The 16763-nt window shown below is 37.4% G+C and overlaps 1 protein-coding gene across 1 annotated transcript in view; it reads right to left on the bottom strand.

Annotated features, from left to right (window-relative positions):
* The window catches only part of LOC107585255 (calmodulin-lysine N-methyltransferase-like), a 121305-nt gene that overhangs the window by 38066 nt on the left and 66476 nt on the right, over nt 1-16763 (bottom strand). Inside the window, exon 4 of the mRNA XM_016272198.1 lies at nt 257-317. Within this exon, the coding sequence (XP_016127684.1) occupies nt 257-317 (61 nt within the window). The remainder of the gene's footprint in view (nt 1-256; nt 318-16763) is intronic.

The raw sequence follows: 16763 nt of genomic DNA, 5'->3' as shown, positions 1-16763 counted from the left end.
CACACACAATCCTATAGAAGCATTGGCCCAAGGGCGCAAAACCCTGCTCTGTCTCTATATGCCCAGTTGACCTTCAGCTTGCTGCTGTGTGATCGATAAGCCTCTCTTTCCTCTTCTGCCTCTTGAATGTAAAAACAGGAAATCAAAGGCTTGTGTACCGCCTTGAGTACAAATCAAAAAGTGCCCCTTGCTTCTCTGTCATATGGCCAAAGTGAGAGAGAGAGAGAGAGAGAGAGAGAGAGAGAAGGGGGCTCACGTAAACATGTGACGTTTCTTCAGGCAATAGTAGGCCATCACCTCTTCAGAAGGCCAGACACCTGAAAGAGAAAGAGAGAGCAGTTAGATAGAGTGTATGAAGTGTGATGGTACTTACTAGTGCACCAAACCGCCAAGTTTGTTTACAATACCGGGTATTACTACACAATTTTCACTATCACATTAAATTTAGTGCACATCAGAGCATAATCTGGCTATGAGTCATCCATTCAGATATGAAAGGGCCGTCTGACTGATATATTTAAACCACCAATCATAACTCATATGATTTACAGTGATGTTTAGGGGCAGGAAATAGATTAAAAGCATTAATGCATTAAAAGTGATAGTTAGGAGAACATATACTACCATTCGAAAATTCTAAAAAAAAAATTAAAGGCTCAATTTTTGTGATCAAAAATACAGTAAAAACAGTAATATTGTGAAATATTAACCGTTTCTATTCAATTTTAATGTATTTTTTACATTTAATTAATTCCTTTGATGGCAATCACTGCAGTCTTCATCATGACCTTCATCATCTTGCATCATTCTAACATGCTGATTTGTTGCTCAAGAAACATAAACTGATCTTTTTTTTAGGATTCTGACTGAGATGAACTGGAAATTCAAAAGAACAGCATTTATTTACAATATAAATCTTTTGTAATATTATAAATGCTTTTACTTTTGATCCCTTCAATGCATTTTTGCTGATTAAAAGTATTAATTTATCTGATCTCTCTCTGTCTCTATACATAATTGCCACTACATTTTTTTATTAGTTTTATTCAGTATTTAGTTTTTTTCACCAGATGAACATTTGTTTACGGTTAAATTAGTGAATTATTTTAATAAATAATGTTTTACTAAAAAGAAATATAATTGTATATGCATAACTACAAAAAAAATATATAAAATTACTACACATAACAAATTTTTTTTTTTTAGTGAACATTCATCTAGTCAATCATGTCATGTAGTTACTATAGTATAACCATCACATTTTATCTCACATTTCCTTGCATAATGGATGAGAGAGATTCTTTAATGCTCAGTATAGATGGCCAGATCATAAAAAAACTGAAAGTTACTATGATGAACATTATATATCAAAGACTGCAAGGAAACATTCAATTTATTACATACCATAACCTCACACAAGGATGCTACAAGCCTACTTGGTAACCTTCACATGATGCAACATAAGGACAGTGTCTCACTCTCTTTTACACTGGCACTTTCTCTCTGTTCATGAAGAACGCTCCCTGCTCGATACAGTTTGGTTCCAACACACACACACAAGATTCTGGCTACTTAGGCTTGTAAGCTGTGCATAGAGTGAGTGGGGGTCCAGCGAATGATTATCACAAGAAGCAGACTGGTGGTCTTATCACCCACTGTCAGCCTCTGCTCCTTCTGCTAGCTCCAGCAAGAGCCATAAAGCTGCTATTGTCTCTCAGACACACACATACATACATGCAGCTAAGGAAAATAGTCATTTCAATAAACTTAGACCCCTAAGCTGTCTGCCTTTGATGGGAGCTCGTATGTGTTTGGATTTGTGTGTGTAACTTTACTTTCGTTTGCAACATATCTTCATGTATAAATTTGTGAAGTGTTTTAAAAGAAAGAAGAAAGAAAACAGTGTTTTTGGTTTGTGAGTGCTGGGAAATGTGTGCACCTTTCTGTAACATTTTAACCATTCTGTCAGACAAAAAAAACATGTTTAAATATTAAAAATTTAATTGTGGCTCAAGTTTAAAGGGATAGTTCATTCAAAAATAACAACTCTGTTATCACTTCACCCTCATGTCATTCCAAACAGGTAAGACTTATTTTCTTCTGTGGAACACAAAAGAAAATATTTCGAAGAATGTTGGGAAGAATGTTTTTACCATTGACATACAATTGTATGGACAAAAACCCATTTGCAGCATTAAAATATCTTCTATGTTCCACGTTTCTATAGGTTTCATTTTTAGTGATCTATACCATTAATTAACAGATTTTAATGTCATAATCTAAATATGCTTACAAAAAGACTGTAAACTTTTAATTCCCAGCATTATGACACAAGGTACTTCTTAGGAGAATTAAATATCAATATTCGCACAAATATACACTTTTTAATTATCACAAGGTTAAAGGTAACAGGGTTGACATTTTAACAGTATCCCCTACTCATAAACGTAGGGAATGTGAGATAAAATTATAAGAGGATACTTTAAATTGTCCTGAAAGAATTCACGTCTGGAAAATTATGAAAATTAATGTCATTATGACAGATTTTGTTTTAGAATATTACTGCAAAAAGGGAAAAATATAACAGTAACAAGTGCTTCAAGTGCTACTTAACTTTACATAACTTCATTTTTTAAAATGCATAATATCATTATCAACTAAAATAAAAGCAAAATAATAATAATAATAACAACAATAATAATAATAGAGAGGGAAAATCAAAATGCTAGCTTTTATTTCCATTTAGTTATTAAACAAAAAGTGCTAATTATGGATAAAATGGCAAGGAAGAGTTAAAAAATGGTCATTATTATGAAAGAAAAGGAAGAAAAAAAATCTAATAACATTACTGGATTGTCAAAAAGGCATTTTGTATTTAAAAAAATGTATGTTACAACAAAGTAAATTTTTTATCAGCTATTCTTTTGCTATTCTTAAACTTTCTTTAAAATTTTTCAAATAGGTGTGTGAAGGACATCAGTGGTGCTGTTTTGCAGGATGGCCCGGCTAATGTTTTTGTTCAGTCCATGCAAGAATAGCAGTAATACAGAGGGTTAGAGAGAGGGTGAAAAAATGTGTGTGTGTGTGTAAGACAGAGTCGATTTAATAAGCAGCTTATGACCTGCCTTTCAGGAAGGCCTGTTAAAGCCTGTCTCTCTCAACCTCTCTGCACCATCATCTTGAGATTAACTCACCCAAGAAAGATTTAATAATATCTATTGATAAAACGTCAACATATGCCTCTGCCATTAAAAGGCGGTAGCACCTGCTTGCTATTCCACTTGCTGATGAACCATCTGACATTTTGAGAGGCTATAGTGTAAGATTTATCACATAAGGATTGTAGCTAGACAGAAAAAAATACAACTTATGACACTTAGAGGTCACAACAACAACTTCTAGGCTCATCCAGGAGGCCTACTTGTGCCGATTAATTTGGCTGACTGTAATCTCTGAAGTCTCAGCCTATGATTTATATGACTGGAATTTTAAAAATCCAATAACTGTGAGTTTGAATGATGGGCTAAATTGTATCACTTTGATAAAACTAGAACTATGCTCAAGTGTAATAGAGGCTTGTGATGTCTTCATTTATTAACTGCTGTACTGTTACATACATCAAAGAACATTTCTGGTGAAAATGCTTGAGGTTTCTCAAATAAACTCTCAGAGTATAAATGGCTTAATGACATTCTCATAAGTTAGACATTTTTAAAAATGACATTTGAAATGGATTGATTCAGCAATTGTACAAATGGTGAGATAACATAGGGGCTCCTTAATAAGGGCAGGAGTTTTTCAGATTTTAGAGGTCTTTTCAATAATGATATGCTGAGATAAAATTATGGCAATAGGTGGATTTCTTTCCCTACTCTCAGCTGAAGTACACAGTTTCTTCTTTTTATTCACTGTGTGCTGAATAGCGACAATGCACTACCTTCACAAATACAGTTTATGTGCAGAAAAATTGCAGTAAATGTGCAACAAATCTAAAGCAAAAAAAAACTTCTTGTGAAGCTGCTTTGAGACAGTCAAAATTGCTATAAAAATAAACATGACTATGAAATACTATGTTATGCACAGAGGTGTAAAGAGTACCTAAAAACCATACTTAAAATTACTCCACTACACGTTACAAGTCACCAATTCCAAAACAACTCAAGTAAAAGTCTTAGAGTATCTGATTTTAACAGTACTTAAGTATTTTACTTATACTAAATATAGGCTCAAAGTGACATGCCAGTGAAAAACTGTAACGTTGTGGAGAACACCTCAAAATTACAAAACAAAACAAAAAACAATATCTTTCAAAAAGGTCTCTTCAGTATAATGGATAAATAAAATAATGTTAAGTAAAATTAAAAAGCCGAAGCCTTCTTGCAGTGGATGTGCTGGTTTGGGCCTCATTGCCGGCTGCAGTCATGTCCTCATCTCATATATAAAACACCTCTGATTCACAAATACTTGCTGAGGAACTTGCATTCACATAAAGTAGCCTTGTTGACAAGTTTGGGTGAGTAAGGGCAAAACGTAGTACTTTCAGTGACCTGTAATAGGCAGTATCATGTATTTTGTAGCAGAAATAAACTGCCACAGAAAAAGCTAGGTCCATGCAAAATGTAATGTGTAACTGCAACACTGATTTCAAATGAAGTGGAGTAAAGAGTACAGATACTCATTCAAAAATGTGGTGAAGTAAAGAGTAAAAGTTGCTAATATCTTTGATACTCAGTAGAACTACAAAGTACCCGAAAAGATACTCAAGTACAGTAACTAATTACATTTACTCAAATACTTTACACCTCTAGTTATGCAACAATTATCCAATAATGCATAACCAAATTATATAAAATGGGTTTGCATAATGACATTATTGTTTGGGGTCAGATTTTTTTTTTTGGCAAGCATGCCCTAAATTGATCAAAAGTGAAAAAGCTATTCTTTTGAACTTCCTATTAATCAAAGTACACTGAAAAAAAATTATCAGTTTCCACAAAAATATTAAGAAGAAATAGAAGACTAAAAGAATATTAAAAAGCACCAAATCAGAATAATAAAAGAATTTCTGAAGGATCATGTGACACTAAAGACTGGAGTAACGGCTGCTGAAAACGTAGCTTTACATTTTTAAATACTGTATATTCAAATAGAAAACAGTTATTTTAATATATTTCGTAATACTATTTCACAATATAACTGTTTTTACTATATTTTTGATCAAATAAATGCAGCCTTGGTGAACAAGACTTTCAAGAACATATAAAAAAGTCCTACCAACCCCAAACCTTTGAACGGTAGTTTAAGTACATTTAGTATTGACATGGACACAAAGAGGGAAACTAAAAGTCTTGAATCTGAAACTTGAATTTAAACTAGAAACTTATAGGCACAGAACAATGTATGCAAAGGTGTGAGTTTTATTTTGGCCAGGAGTCAAGATGCACTTGAGGAAATGAAGAAGCCATGAGGTGATAGCAGATAAAAGCTCTTCCTGGGATAATGCAATCACTTCTCACCTTCAATTACCAAATGAGACACACTCTTTACCTCCATTCACTTATCTTCAAACCTTTGTTCCTTCTTTACCTCTTCTTTCCTCAAATTTGATGTAAAACCCATAACAAGTGCTATTAAACAAACATAGATATACAGCATTAAACAGCAGCTCACAATGCTAGCTGAACAAACTAGGTGTTTGGTGTCTTTTAGCTATATTGTCCTCTACTGAACTTAAAGATGAAGGGTCTTAAACTTGTTAGGGTTAGAAAGTGCTGGTAATTTTCCTTGGTGCGGCAAGTGGTGACGAAATTTCCCACTACCACTAAGCTATTGTGGTCCTCCTGCAAGCAGCCTATGTGTTGGTGAACTCTTAACCTTGTGAACTTTGGAAAAGCGCAGCGCCTGGCTAATCCCAGTGGAAATGCCAGACACTAATCATATGAGCTGGGATGAGACACACAGATGCCGTCCAGCACTTACTTACGTACACACTATAGCCACAGTGTACTGGAGCGACTTGTTTGCTTGCATATATATGTAGAGACCCTCAACGTCATGGGCTTAAACAGAACAATGAACAAGACAAACAACCAGTTTACTTTATGAGTGGTTAAATGCTGAAGTCATAGATTAACATGCCATATAGCTTTAGCTAAAAACCTATAATAAATCAATCACACAGCATGACACTAAAAATCTAAGATATAGGAAAGAGAACAAAAAAAAGAGAAAGTTGAGCGTTCCCTCCTCCCTTTCAGGACGTGGTGGGGCCATGAGCTTTCTCCAGATGATCTCCACATTACCGCCGGCCTCTGATAATTCCTAAGCCTCCTCCATTTCAGATCCAATAATGGATAGGAGCGCATTTCAGCATGATCAACTGCAATCTGTTCCCTCACACCGCTACTTTACTCCAACTCAGGATTACTGAACACACACTCACTCTCACACGTACAACCACAGACCACCAAAGTCACTGTGTTGCTTGGAGAGGATGGGGAGAGTTGAGGTTTGCAGCAATCAGAGGTACAATCTTGTCTCCAACATGGAGTACAGTCCATGCAAGAGTTCAACAAAAGGATGTAGAAAGAAACCATTTATGGCTGTTTAAGACCTGGGGCCTTATACAGAAACTTCCCATAATACAGATTTAAGAAGTTTAATGTTCTAAATGAGATCTTAATCAGTATGGTTACAGATATGATAAAGATATGATTCTGAGTTACAAAGGGTGTCACAGATAGGCACTTTGTTGATTATAAAATGATGCAGCAATTTTGTTTTGATGCACAATGCTAGGTCATGTCCGCCGCAGAGTGCAACAGTGCCCACTCATTATTTCAGTGTTCTGGTTCCAGAAGTATTTTTTTTCAATTCATTTTTCCCATGGGGATTTTTAAAAAGTCCTTGTTCAAGAGCTGTAAGCCTTGAACCAAACCAACCAGCTACAAGGTGAATCACAACATTACAAACTTTGATTTGAAGCAAAAAGGTATTTGAAAATCAAACAAAAAGACAAAGATACAAGACTGTGTACTTTAAAGAGGGAAAGCACTCCTCATGAAGCATCATTAAAGACAAGCTAATAAAAAAAAGATTAAAAAAAAATTATTATATAAAACTATTATTTATATATATATTTTACATTCATATATGCATTATACAGTATATTGTTACCGTCTTAAAATATTACTCATACCATGACGTATTTGGACATACCGCCCACTCCTAAAATACTCGGTTCACATTCAAAAAGCTTAATCTTTTACAATGCAAACCCACACTGGCATTCATACAGACACACACACCCCTCAGCAATTTTCAGTGAACACACCGAGCAACAAAAAAGCAAGCCTCTAACCACACAGCTCCAGCACACCGAAATGACAGAATACAGAGGAAAAAAGCCTTTCCGTCTTGCCTAGCTGCGCACACGAGTGTGTTTTCAAAGCCGCAACACTGTGCCTCGGGTAGATAAGGCCGCCCTCCTCACTTGGTAAACAACTTTTTTGGATTAGGGGTGGCGGCGTATAATGAGGGGAGAAGAGCTATCGCTGCATTGTCACCGGCATGCGTGGGGGCCGGGGCAACTCTTTGCTCTGCTATTTATCCGGTGGCCTGATAGCTTACTTATCTGTGAGTGAAAATGCCAAAGCTGGCGGAATCTCATCTTCGCAGCGGCGCGGTGTTGACGGCAGACTAATAGATATATCAGCACGCGGGTGTGGGGGCTAAGCCGGTCAGATGAGCGGGTGCAGGCCGCAGCTGATTGATTAGCATTGGCTGGAACAGCACGGGCCGTTGACAACCCCAGATTACAGGCGCCGCGCAAGCCTAAATTGCTTACTTCTCTCTGCTGCATCGTGGAACAGGGGCCTGCCAAATTACAGCCCTGTCACCTGAACAAGGTCTATTTGGGGAATGTTAATGCATATAAACAATTAAAGTGAGAGGGAGAGAAATGATAGGGATGAATAGAGAGAGAAGGAGCGGGGAAAGAGTTAGATGAGGAAAAAAGAGGGGTGATGAGATATTGTAAAGGCACTTGCTAACAAAATATCTCTCTTTTGTGAGAAATGAATTGTTTTAGTGCATGCGGGTAATTACCTCTGAGCATATTACCACTTTTTTTGAGGTTATTGCCAAGGCTGATACATATATATTTTAATTATCTGCGTTGACTGATATTATTTTCTGTTCGAAAGATATGTCAGAAGCAGGGACTTTTATTTTAGTGGTGTGCAAGACTTTGATTTTGAAAATGCTTAGAACGGCAGCGCGAGAACACATGGAGCGGTCTATGTTTAATGTTGACAAACCCTAAATTCTTGATTTCAAAATATGCTGTGCTCTAGCCAGTTTGTCACTGTCATATTTATATCATACCGTGTGCTAAATGTAAAATTAGCGCTAACTTGTCTTTATTGGGGAAAAAAAGATTCCCTTACTTTTATTCATATTTTATAACATTGCTTTTATTTGTGAAAAATAAAATTATACTGTTTTTAAATAAATTTGTGATATCATATGTATCAGCTTTCGGCCACCCTGCTCTCTAAAATATCAGGATCGCCCATCAAAAAAATCCATATGTGACCCTGAACCACAAAACCAGTCTTAAGTGTCAATTTTTCGAAATTGAGATTTAAACGTCATCTGAAAGCTGAATAAGCTTTCCATTGGTGTATGGTTTGTTAGGATAGGACAATATTTGGCCGAGATACAACTATTTGAATATATGGAATCTGAGGGTGCAAAAAAATCTAAATATTGAGAAAATCACCTTTAAAGTTGTCCAAATGAAGTCCTTAGCAATGCATATTACTAATCAAAAATTAAGTTTTGATATATTTACGGTACGAAATGTACAAAATATATTCATGGAACATGATCTTTACATAATATCATAAAGATTTTTGGCATAAAAGAAATATCTATAATTTTGACCCATACAATATATTTTTGGCTATTGCTACAAATATACCCCAGCGACTTAAGACTGGTTTTGGGATCCAGGGTCACATATCTGTCGACCCCTATTAATGACCAGTCTCCAGGAACAAAAGGTCTTTCAACAAGAATTACTTAGCAAAAATATTTATTTATGCATCTGGAAAAAAGTTCCTATCATATACATATTAAAAACAAGTCGTCAGATGAAAATAGTGTCAGTGTGGCCCACTTCCCTTGTTATATAGCATCACATCACTCTCGTTGGCAGCTATCTTAACCTACATTACTGCACGGCCCTGTAGGGGATACAGGAACAGCACTGTGAGAAAATGTGTGTGCTCAGTGGGTGATAACGTGTGAACAGTTATCCACTGCTGCAGGTGTGTGTGTGTGTGTGTGTGTGTGTGTGTGTGTGTGTGTGTGTGTGTGTGTGTGAGAGAGAGAGATTTAATGTGTACAGGTGAGAATGTGTTAACTGCTATAACAATGGACAGGCCAGAGACAGACAGACAGACAGACAGACACACACACACACACACGCACGCATCTCAAGGGCAGCATTGTCTATCATAAAGACGGAACTTACTTCTGAACTGTAACCATGACAATGTGTCACCATGCAAACTGTCCATACTGCAACCAGTTTTTGACCCTACCAGTGAATATTAATCGATTCATATAATAAATATATGACTTGAGGTTGCTTGTTCCCTTAAGCACACTACAAGACTGAAACCTGTAGTCATTTTATGTTTTATGCCTGCAACAATAAGCCCCAGATCACATCTAGCCAAGCAGCGGGGCCAGCGCCAGGTGTGTTAGGGGCCAGGGCCCCTAATGACTGACTTGTCAAGTATCAACTGCCTACTACATATGTTTACTGCTCTGCTGTGCATAAATCCAGATCTAGGAGCATTTTTCCTATCCAAAGCTTAAACTCAACATCTTGACATTACCTATCATTTATTAAAAAAAAGATAATTGTTAAAAAAAGTGTAATTTATTGTAATTATGGTATGAAAAACACAAAAGTTTTTACATTTAAAATAATATGCTTCAAAAAATGTTTTATTGCTTTATAAAGTTATACATATACATATACACTGTACATATACATATTGGTGTGTGTATACATTTATATTTATATATATTTTATACAACATTTATTTTAATTAAATATTACTTCAGCACAAAATGTAATCTTTTATTCAATTAATGTGCTGACATGTGCAACTGTCATTTTGTTTGTATACTAAAACCTTCTTGAAAAAGTTTGCAACATGTTAAAGCTACATTTAGATAATCTAATCAACTCGTTTTTGAACAATTAGTTCACTGTGACCCTTCCTGACATTCCAGGGAAGAGAATAAAAGAGAAAGGGACAGAGACAAGAAAAATAAGTTGTTAAATGAAAAATAAGCAACAGACGAGAGACAAACGGCTCCAGTGCGTGATTGAGTTGAATGAGTCAGTGATTTGCATTTGTGGTGGAGCATTAAGGTCACAGAGCGTTCCATAGGGCACATATGCTGGCTGTACACTCAACACTGTATACAGCAAGGGCCACTGCATTCCCTCCGTATCTCTCTCTGACTCTCTCTCTCTCTCTCTCTGTCTGAGAACGGGCAAGCAGGGCGCCTGCAGGCTGTGCTTTGCATTGCCGCTTTTCACTCTAAACGGAGATGAGTGGGGTGATATCCCCGGGCCAGGTCACGGGGCTTCTATCTAACCCGAAATGATTTTTAGCACACCGACTCAAGCACTTCCCAGAAGCAATGTCAAACCACTGCAAGCGTCTCTCTTTTTCTGCCTCCTTCTCTCTCTTTCCGTGTGTGTGTGTGTGTGTGTGTGTGTGTGTGTGTGTGTGTGTGTGTGTGTGTGTGAGTGTGGATTTGTGTGGGGAGAGAGAAAAGCAGTACAGACAGGGGGAAGTTAAAAAGCTTAGCAGCGAGGGTCAGCTCGCGACACAAGGCTTATCGCTTTTCTGTCGCTCCCCTGCTGGCAAAAGAAGGGACTTTTTTTTTTCCAGGTGAAAAGCTTACTACTTCCCCTGCTCTCTCTCTTGTTTTCTCTGGTGCACACCCTGGCTCCTTTTCACATCTTGATGCCTTTTAAATGTCACTTATTTTACATGAGGTACTTTGTGGAGACGGGGAATCAGGAGCAATCAGGGCTATTATCCCTGTGGGGCGATGTCGGGTCCAGATGCATTACGACACCTTTCCTCCGGCTGGCCACTGCTGCAGTGTGCCACTTCTCGGGGAATTAAGTGGCATTATGGGGGAAGTGGCTGTGATGGGAACAGCATGGGCAGTGCAGGTAGAACGCTACTCTCCCTCTGCCTTAAGTGAGACCTCACCAGGGCCCAATTAGAGAGAAAGCCCTGGACAAAGCAAAACTCCGGACACAGCAAACCCCGGTCCACCAGGGAAGAGGCAAGCTATTTAGAGCCACCTGTGTGCACGTACACACACGTGCACACATTCATATTTCCCTCGGATATGCTCACACACATTTGAGTTGACGCCTCTTCTAACGTCCCTCCTGCTCTTTCTGTGAATATGTAATTCTTATATTAATAAATACGTTGCAAAACCTGATACCATGTTTTAAGGGGTGCCATTATTTTGAAGAGGCACCAGTGGCAGTCCTAGGTTAACTTAACCTGTGTGAGATAATAATGACAAATTATATAATTCTAAAATAAAAAAATGTTTTAATGTAATAACGAATGTGCTGTCAATTATTTTGCTGATTTTACTTACTGTCATTGCTTTTTATTTTTGTTATTGTTCATTAATCTTAATTTCTTAATTTTTATCTTCTCTGTAGTATCTTCTCTAGATAAAATAATAATGAAAACAAAATAATATCAATAATAATAAAATAAAAAAACTAAAATTATTTCAAAAATGATGAAAAAGCATTCATTTTTTAAGTACATAATTTTAAAATTAATTAATTATATATACATTATACACACACACACACACACACACATAACATGTATATGTAAAATGTAATACTATCAATATGCTGTCAATTTTTTGTTTCAGTCTTACTGTCATTCTTTTATTCTTCATAATCATTATTCTTAATTTCCTCTATTACTTTTTTTTTCTTCATTCTCGGTTTTTTACAAACTGGATACCCATCAGGCTAATACATCAAAAGTGATCCTACTATTTAGCAACTAGCACATTGTTTTCCCTAACAGAAAACAGGTTCCTAACAGAAACAAGAAAGATGTTACAGTCTTAGGCTTGGGGTTTTTAACAAGGTGTAAATGAAAAGACAAAAGGTCTACGGATTTGCTAAACAACACTACCCAAGTGTGACATCTCACTGTATCACAACAGACAGACGCTAACAGTGCCAGAAAAAAAACATTTGTGGGAAAAGCCAAGACACTAACACATTAAGCGAACACCACTTCACGTTACATCACAGTCCGAACACATCGAGAGTCCAAACACCTTCTATGGATGACTCAAAGCATTTAGATAGGAACAAAAAAAAATTAATAAGGCATTTTCATTGCGCCTTTCCCTGTGCTGAGCACTTCAGGCACCTAGCAAATGAGGGTTATTGGAAAGACTTAGCCCAGAGGGCAAAGATACACATTCTCAATCTGTGTCACTCCAGATGAACTTGGAGCAGGCAGATATTATGCCATTAGGGAGTTTTTCTGAGATATCTGTAGTTGGGGGACCATCTTGACGTTACACATAAAATGAACTGAGAGCTGAGAATACTGCTACTTAGCAGCAGATATTATGAGAGAATTTGAGCGAATAAACACATTTGACACAGTCCTCATCAACTCATGGTGTATAACAGAGACTGGGCTTGTAGCCGAGGGAAAAATTATAATGAAGTAGTGGAAAAAAGGGTGGAAAAAAAGACACCGTGCAAGGATTCTGCAGATGTTCTGCACTCTACAGGCTGGTGATTCAATCGCGTGACTGTACTGTACCTGAGCAGTGCTGCTCTATAGCCATTGGCCAAACAGAGTCATGGGCCAGATAAAGCCACAGGCTTCACAGATCCTGCTGCTGTGGATGAGCTATTTCAGCAGGCTAACAGCAACACTGCATAGGCTGGTGTGTTGTCCACATACCAAGTAATTTTTATCAACACCATGTCAGGACACACCAAGATATGTGCAACAACTGCACAAACAAATCAAAGACATAAGGCACTATCGATGTGAAAAAAGACACACATGAACAAATTGTGAATTTCAACCCTTTTCCACCGAAAGTCAAGCTGTTACTCCCCACAGCAAAAGGACTAATCTCCCAACATACCAGAGTACAATTGAAGGGCCTCTCTGGACTGGAATCTATTGTGAGCACCATATTCCCACCTCTCAGAAAACTATTGTATACCAGCAAACCACAGTCACTGAGGTGGCATGTGCGAGGAATAATAGGCTTGTGTGAGTACAGCACTGCAATTTCTGAATTTCTGAAAGAAAGAAAGAAAGAAAGAAAGAAAGAAAGAAAGAAAGAAAGAAAGAAAGACAGACCTAAAAAAAATTTAAGGAACAAATTAAACAAGAGCAAGAAAAAGAAAGAACAAATGAGAGAAAGATAGAATGAGAAAAAAGGAACAATTTAAATAAGGAATGAAAGAAAGAAAGAAAGAAAGAAAGAACAAATGAGAGAAAGAATGAACCAAAAGAAAGAAACAAGAAAATTAATGAATGAAAGGAAAGAACAAAGAAAAAGAAAGAATGAACAAAAGAAAGAAAGAACAAGAACAATAAAGGGGAAAAAATATTTTTTTATTCTTAGCCGGTCTCCCAATCTGGTCAAGTTGGTCTTTTGGCTGTTTTTTGAGAGGCTCTGGGAAATTTTCACTTGGTTAGGCTAGGAGGCCAGCTAAAAACCAGCCGTTTTTTCAGGATGGATGTAATCATATACAGGCATCCAACAGTTGTCCTTCGCAGGTACAGTACCCATACATGAGGAGACCCTAGAAACCAAACATCTCTTGCACTCATTTTATTAATAGATACATATCATATGCGTTCATTAAAGCAATTTCAGGCACTCAGGCCTGCTGAGCAGTCCTGTTATGAGACGGCCTTCGCTGTTGGCCACAAACTAAAATAGAGACCTTAAGAAGAGGTGACCTGTGATATGCCTGCTGGTGAGGGACAGCCCAGAGATCCTTATTACTCCGATGAGGGTCCTTGTTAAGACACCTCCAGAGGCCAAGGATGAGGAGGATGGGGGAGGCAAGTGTCCCGATTTACCCCCCAGCACTACCGGGCACAGACTCACCGCATTAAGGTACAGTCAAGTTTATCAGAGGAAAGATAGTGGTCAGATACTGAGACAAAGCGACCTTGAACATCATAGCTCTAGTGAGCTAGTGACCTAGTATGTTGCTTTATTGTCTGCTGCCTAATAGGCAATTATCTTCTAAGGGACCATTAACACAGAAGGCATTTTTACATTAAAAAACGCAAGGTGTAGGACAGTGGAATAAAAAAAATTCAAGACAACATGTTTTGTGAAAAGCTGAACTTTCAACCTGAGCAACCAGTTTTTAGTACGCTGTCTCATGCGTGAGATGTTGCAAAAGATGTTAAGCGTGAGCGCAGTGGTCAAAGATGACGGTCTATCGCATGTTTACACAGAAAAACAATTGAAAAGCAGTTACGTGAAATGCAAAAAAGTCTGTGAACGGCTAAGATAGCATGCTAACTGAAACGCTCTACATAGACAGCAAATGTTACATATCTCAAATAGCTGGATTTCATTAATGTTAGCATGTTGCTAAGCTAACAACATGGAAACGAGTTAACAAGCTAACAGTTTAACACTTCCAGTTCCATCATCCTGAAGTTAATGGGGTTTTTTAACAGGTTTTGGTTAATTGTCTGAAATAAGGTCTGTGGTTAACACAAGCTCAACATATTTTCACCCTCTTTTTATTTTTTAAAAGCTTTTACTCGTCCTGAAAAATGCAGTTGCTAACAAATGGCTAAATAGGAATACATGTTGAATTCATGTGACCGTGGTGTAGTACGTTATATTTATAGCCTACATTTAGCTTTTTACTTCTAGAGACTGTATCTAGGCTTTAAAATTCATTAAAGTTGTGTTCATTTGTGAAGATTATCATCATGAAAAAAATGTGTAAGAATCAAAATTGTTTGTTGGTCACAGAGCTTATTTTCTGCAATAGTCCAAAAGCCAAAGGAAAAATCCTATTAGAGTTTTTGTCAAGGGAACCTACAAAAATGCATCATCACTGCAGAACTCTACTCACAGAGCTCATCCCAATGCATTCTGGGACTGCCTTTTCCCTGAAGCATGTATAAGATGCTGCCTTTGATTTTGGGCAAAATGAAGTATATCTTAGATAACTGTTTAAGGCTGCTGACTACATTTTGGAACAGCCTTTGTGTGTTGTCTAGGTATATAACTCCTACAAAATGTACATTTTAGATCATAGCTCATGTGTAGTGATCTATACTTTACATAATACATAATTTTACATGCATAATTTTATATTCTGTGAATTCATGCAATTTGGGGTCAATGTAACACATTTCGACAGCTTTTATGCATAAAAAAGCTACACCCACACTAAGCCATTTATGAATGAAAAGTAGTCACCAAAAAGACAGCCCTTCATTCCCTTCCAAGGGGTAGATAAAATCCCTCTGCAGATGAGATATTAATCAGAGTGAGCAGGAGACACACACAGTCTAATTGGAGATGCTGATTTGTTTAAATATTTAATTCCTAGAAAAGCCATGTTTCCCACAAGCATCTCTCCATCTCTATTTTTTCCGCATAACCTTTCTTTCTGTCATCTCTTTTTGAAGACACGGCTGGTTTGAATGCAATTTAAAGACTCATAGTCTTGTTTTGATCTTACTCCATGCGTCTCACTAATCTATATTCACAAACACATACACATCTATATCTGTACACTTAAACAGTATATACACACACATAATCTCCAAAGACTGTAGACCTATTTGATTATGCAATGATACACAGCACACACTGGGAAAAAAAAAAAAAAAGGTTGTTGGGTGGGGGTGGGGGTTGTGACTCCTGACAGTGTGCAATTAAGCATAATTATGTACCTTGCTTTAATTAGGCTAAGTAATAGGGCCATGTTCTTGCCAAGTAAAACAGCCCTTCACGGCACAGGCACAAACAATGGCTGCACATAAGTGGCAGGTTGGAATGGTGGAAGGCCTGATCTCTGAGCACTAACACCCAAAACAGATTTGAATCCTATAGGACAAAACATTAACAAGTAATTGGTCATCATTTTGGATTAGGGGAGTCAAATAGTTTATCTACATTTATGTATGTTTTTATATTTCTATATAAACAGAAGAAAGAAAGTCAGATTTGGAATGACATAAGAGTGAATTTTTATGTGAGCTATCCCTTAAAGTCGATTAGCTGAGAATTTAGCATTGTTCCAGTCAAACTTTTAGCATAGCATCCTGTTTCGCGACAGACCTAACAGAGGGCTCCTTGCTGTGGACGACAGTGATCTGTTGTATGTAGATGTGTGTGCGTTGCAGTACGGAGAAGTACCGCGGTAATGAGTACTCTCTCTTCTACGGCAAGAGCATCATCTCACTAACCCCGCCAGTACTAGACGGCCACGCGCTGTGACGGACAGGAGCTATTGTTCGGGCGGGCTGGTATCTCTGGGTGACGAGTTGCCGTGGTGCTCTTGTCGCCGTGACACCGATGGACTAAAATGAAGAGAGCTCATCCCTCCCACTCAATTACTGACCCTGACAGCTTGCCATTGTCTGCCT

This window comes from Sinocyclocheilus grahami, unplaced genomic scaffold (assembly GCF_001515645.1).
Source record: "Sinocyclocheilus grahami isolate Dianchi unplaced genomic scaffold, SAMN03320097.WGS_v1.1 scaffold68.1, whole genome shotgun sequence".
Lineage (NCBI taxonomy): Eukaryota > Metazoa > Chordata > Actinopteri > Cypriniformes > Cyprinidae > Sinocyclocheilus > Sinocyclocheilus grahami.
The sequence above is the reverse complement of the archived record's forward strand: the minus strand, read 5'-3'. Positions and strand labels throughout refer to the sequence as shown.